At 47.8% G+C, this 3,293-nt stretch overlaps 1 protein-coding gene across 1 annotated transcript in view; it reads left to right on the forward strand.

Annotated features, from left to right (window-relative positions):
• The window catches only part of KIAA1958 (KIAA1958 ortholog), a 44,538-nt gene extending 41,456 nt beyond the window's left edge, over positions 1-3,082 (forward strand). Inside the window, exons 4-5 of the mRNA XM_009329007.1 lie at positions 1,034-1,206; positions 2,282-3,082. Of these exons, the coding sequence (XP_009327282.1) occupies positions 1,034-1,206; positions 2,282-3,082 (974 nt within the window). The remainder of the gene's footprint in view (positions 1-1,033; positions 1,207-2,281) is intronic.
• Positions 3,083-3,293: the final 211 nt, after the last annotated feature.

The raw sequence follows: 3,293 nt of genomic DNA on the forward strand, positions 1-3,293 counted from the left end.
TTAACAGCAAAAGCTGCAAGGAAAGAAACCTCTTTTTAAAATCACCTCTTCCTAGTGTGCAGATTTACACCTCTGGGCTGCAGTGATGGTCAGCTGCGGCTGCAGGACTGAAGGTTAGAAGGAGAAATCCAACATCTCTCTCCTCTTGAGTACCACCTCTTCCCTTTTCCTGCTGCGCTGAGGTGGTTGCCGTGGGGATCCCTAGCTCAGTGCATGGATGTTCAGAGCAACCTTTTGCAGCTAACATGCATTGGGCTGCAAAATCCATTAGCTTCAGCCCTGTACAAAGTAGACAAAGTATAGTGGATATAATAAAATTATAGTGGTATCATAAAAATGTATTACTCTTTCATAAAGGATATTAAGTGTCTGAACATCTATAAAAAGGTTCTCCATCAATCCTCTACTTTCAGTTCCTGCCTGTGGGGCTGAGGCTCTCCTTTTATGAAATGCACACTGCCTGTCTTCACTTAACTCAGGGTATTCATCAAGATGCACCTGCCTTTGGTCCACTGAAGCAACAGGGACAGATTCTGTTGTGCCTAACAGGGAGTAGAAAGTGGGTGTAAGTGGAAAATCCTACTTGGTTAGCGTTGCCTGTCCAGCTTGCACAGGCACCCATGATGGTGTGACACACTGGCGGCACAGAGTCAGGCTGTACAGGAATAGGACAAGTTTTTCCCCTGCTCCTGAGTCAACTAACAAAGGAAAAACCGTTGCCTTTGTCATCCACCCACTGTTTCTGCAGCAAGGTAAAAGATGCTGTGTTACTCCCTCTCTATTACTGGCCCTGTGAGGCAGTACATTTTCAGCTTTGCGGCAACCATAGGGTGACTTCAGGTTGGTGCCCCTCCTGCCGCATCTGAGTTTTCAGCGCACAAAGCCATAGGAAATCGTCAGGGAAGTGCTGTGTCTCATCTTTCCTAAATTCCTCACATTTTGTGAAAAACACCAAGTTGCTCTTAGCCAGAAATGGTGGCAGCATGTCACTAGGACAAGCTATTTTTATCCCCTTTCTTTATTTGTTTTCTAGCGTATTCAACTAAGCTCAGCAAGTTTCCCGTCTTTAATTTTGGTGACGACCTCAAGTACCTGTGTATCAATGCTGTGAGCCCCAACACCACCAAGGCCACCCTCTATGCTCTCAACGTGTGGAGATACTGGTGCATGACCAAAGGACTCGGAGATTACATGGACATCACTAAGGTCAGAAAACTTAGCAAAATACTGTTCTTTCAGTGGTGAGAGCCAGCCCCCCCGGTCAAATTAAGTTATCATGAAGTTTGAAAACAGAGGGGATTTCAGCCTTCTTTACGTCCTTGTGGTCTTGGGGACCTTCCAAGTTTCTTTTAATAAAGCTGTAACCTTTTCTAATTCACACCCTGTTGCCTTTATGGTTGAGCCAGTAGCTTGGAAACCCAGGGTGATACTAAAGATTTCCATGTACGTAACACTTGCACACAACCTTGGCCTCACGCTGCCATGTGACAAGATTCCCTGCTGTTACCATAAGGACATACTGTTTGCATGATTTTTGCTCCCAGAGCTAGCCAATGCAATTCAGAGCATTTGAGGACTTTTCTTCAAAAATGAACTCCCAGCAAAATCAGTGTACACACCAAAAATAAGGACTGTGGCTAAGGGCCAAAGTACAAAAAGCCCCACTCACATTTTTATAACTAAGTTTCTCTGTTAGGTTGATCTAAGACATTGGCAGGCCAAAGCAGCCTGACTGGCAGCCTGACTGCAATACTGACATCTCATGGCCAAAAGAAGAAGCTGCTGCTGCTTCTCCTTTTTGTCCTCCTTCTTCTCCTCCTCTTCCTCCTTCTCTTTCTCTTCCTCCTCCTCCTTCTCCGCCTGAAAGGTTTCCATAGGTACCACGTTACTGCAAAAGTACAGAGTATTACACCCAAGTGGTAGGTCACACATTTGCACACAGTCACACCTCACTTCTAAATAGCCAGGAATGTGGCTCCTTTCTCAGGAATCTGGATTTCTACAGCTGGTGCAAAAGTGGTGCCAGCCAGTGAGATGGATCTGGTCTGCCTGAGCATCCTTACACCATGGGGTTTCATTGCATCTCTTTTGCTTAGATAAACATGTAGCCTCTTCCCAAGACTCTAAGGCTGCCCAAAAACAAACTTCTGGGGAAGCGTGGAAGCTGCTGCAGGTCTCTTCAGACAGAGCATGGAGAAGCCCTAAACGTGTCTTCCCCACCTGCGACGTATTTCCTTCCCATAAGTACCTTGACACATCTTTCCCCTTCATGTTGTTCCAGATCCCAGCAGTGAAGCTCAATGAACTCCTGGAGGACTTTTACATCACCGTGAAGAAAACAGATGGGTCTGACTTTCTAGCCACGTCCCTCCACGCTATCCGACGAGGCCTGGACCGGATCCTCAAGAATGCTGGTGCTGGTTTCTCCATCACCAGCAGCACCTTCAGCTCTTCCACCAGAAAGCTCAAGGAGAAGCTCAAGGTTCTGAGCAAGGCTGGGATGTCTGGTGCCCGCTCTCGCAACATTGTCTACTTCTCCCTTTCTGATGAGGAAGAGATGTGGAGGATGGGATGCCTGGGAGATGACAGCCCCGTAGCCCTGCTGTCCACGGTGGTGAAATACAACAGCCAGCACCTGAACATGCGAACCTTACAGGAGCACGTGGACTTAATGTTTGGCGACATTGAATTGCTCAAAGACTCTCAGAACAGGCCGTTTTTTGCCAGAACAGATAGCATGAAGCAAGAAAGCAGGGTGAATGCGAACAGAGCGTGTTACGGCCAGATCTACCACGAGCACTCGAAAGGGCACAAGCTCTGCCCATACTGCCTCCTCTACAAGTACATGTTCGTACACCGGCCCCCGACGCAGATGGAGGCCAAGTCTCCCTTCTACCTGACGCCCCGGAAGGAGGTCAGCGGCATGGGGAACATCTGGTACAAGGAGCAGAGGATGGGGCTCCGCTCCCTCAGGGGTGTCGTCCCCAAGCTGGCGAAGAAAGTGAAGCTGGAGCACTGTGAAAATTTTACTTTTGTCTCCTTCACTCAGGCTTCCAGGAAGTTTGAAGTTTGCCCCTCTTAACTCCTACCAGTAATTCTGTCCTCTGTCCGCTCTTACCAGCCAGCGTCCCAAGAAAGTGCTTTGCCCAATAGCTTTAGTGTGATGTGAACAGGGTGAGCTGCTTTCAAACAAGAGCAAAAAATGGAAGGACAGGACATTAAATTCTTCCTGAGGAGGACTGCACATTGTGTGGTCCCATTTTGGGGACGAATACAGCCTTGTTCTGAAAAGC

Source organism: Pygoscelis adeliae, unplaced genomic scaffold, assembly GCF_000699105.1.
Source record: "Pygoscelis adeliae isolate BGI_AS28 unplaced genomic scaffold, ASM69910v1 Scaffold127, whole genome shotgun sequence".
NCBI classification, from domain to species: domain Eukaryota; kingdom Metazoa; phylum Chordata; class Aves; order Sphenisciformes; family Spheniscidae; genus Pygoscelis; species Pygoscelis adeliae.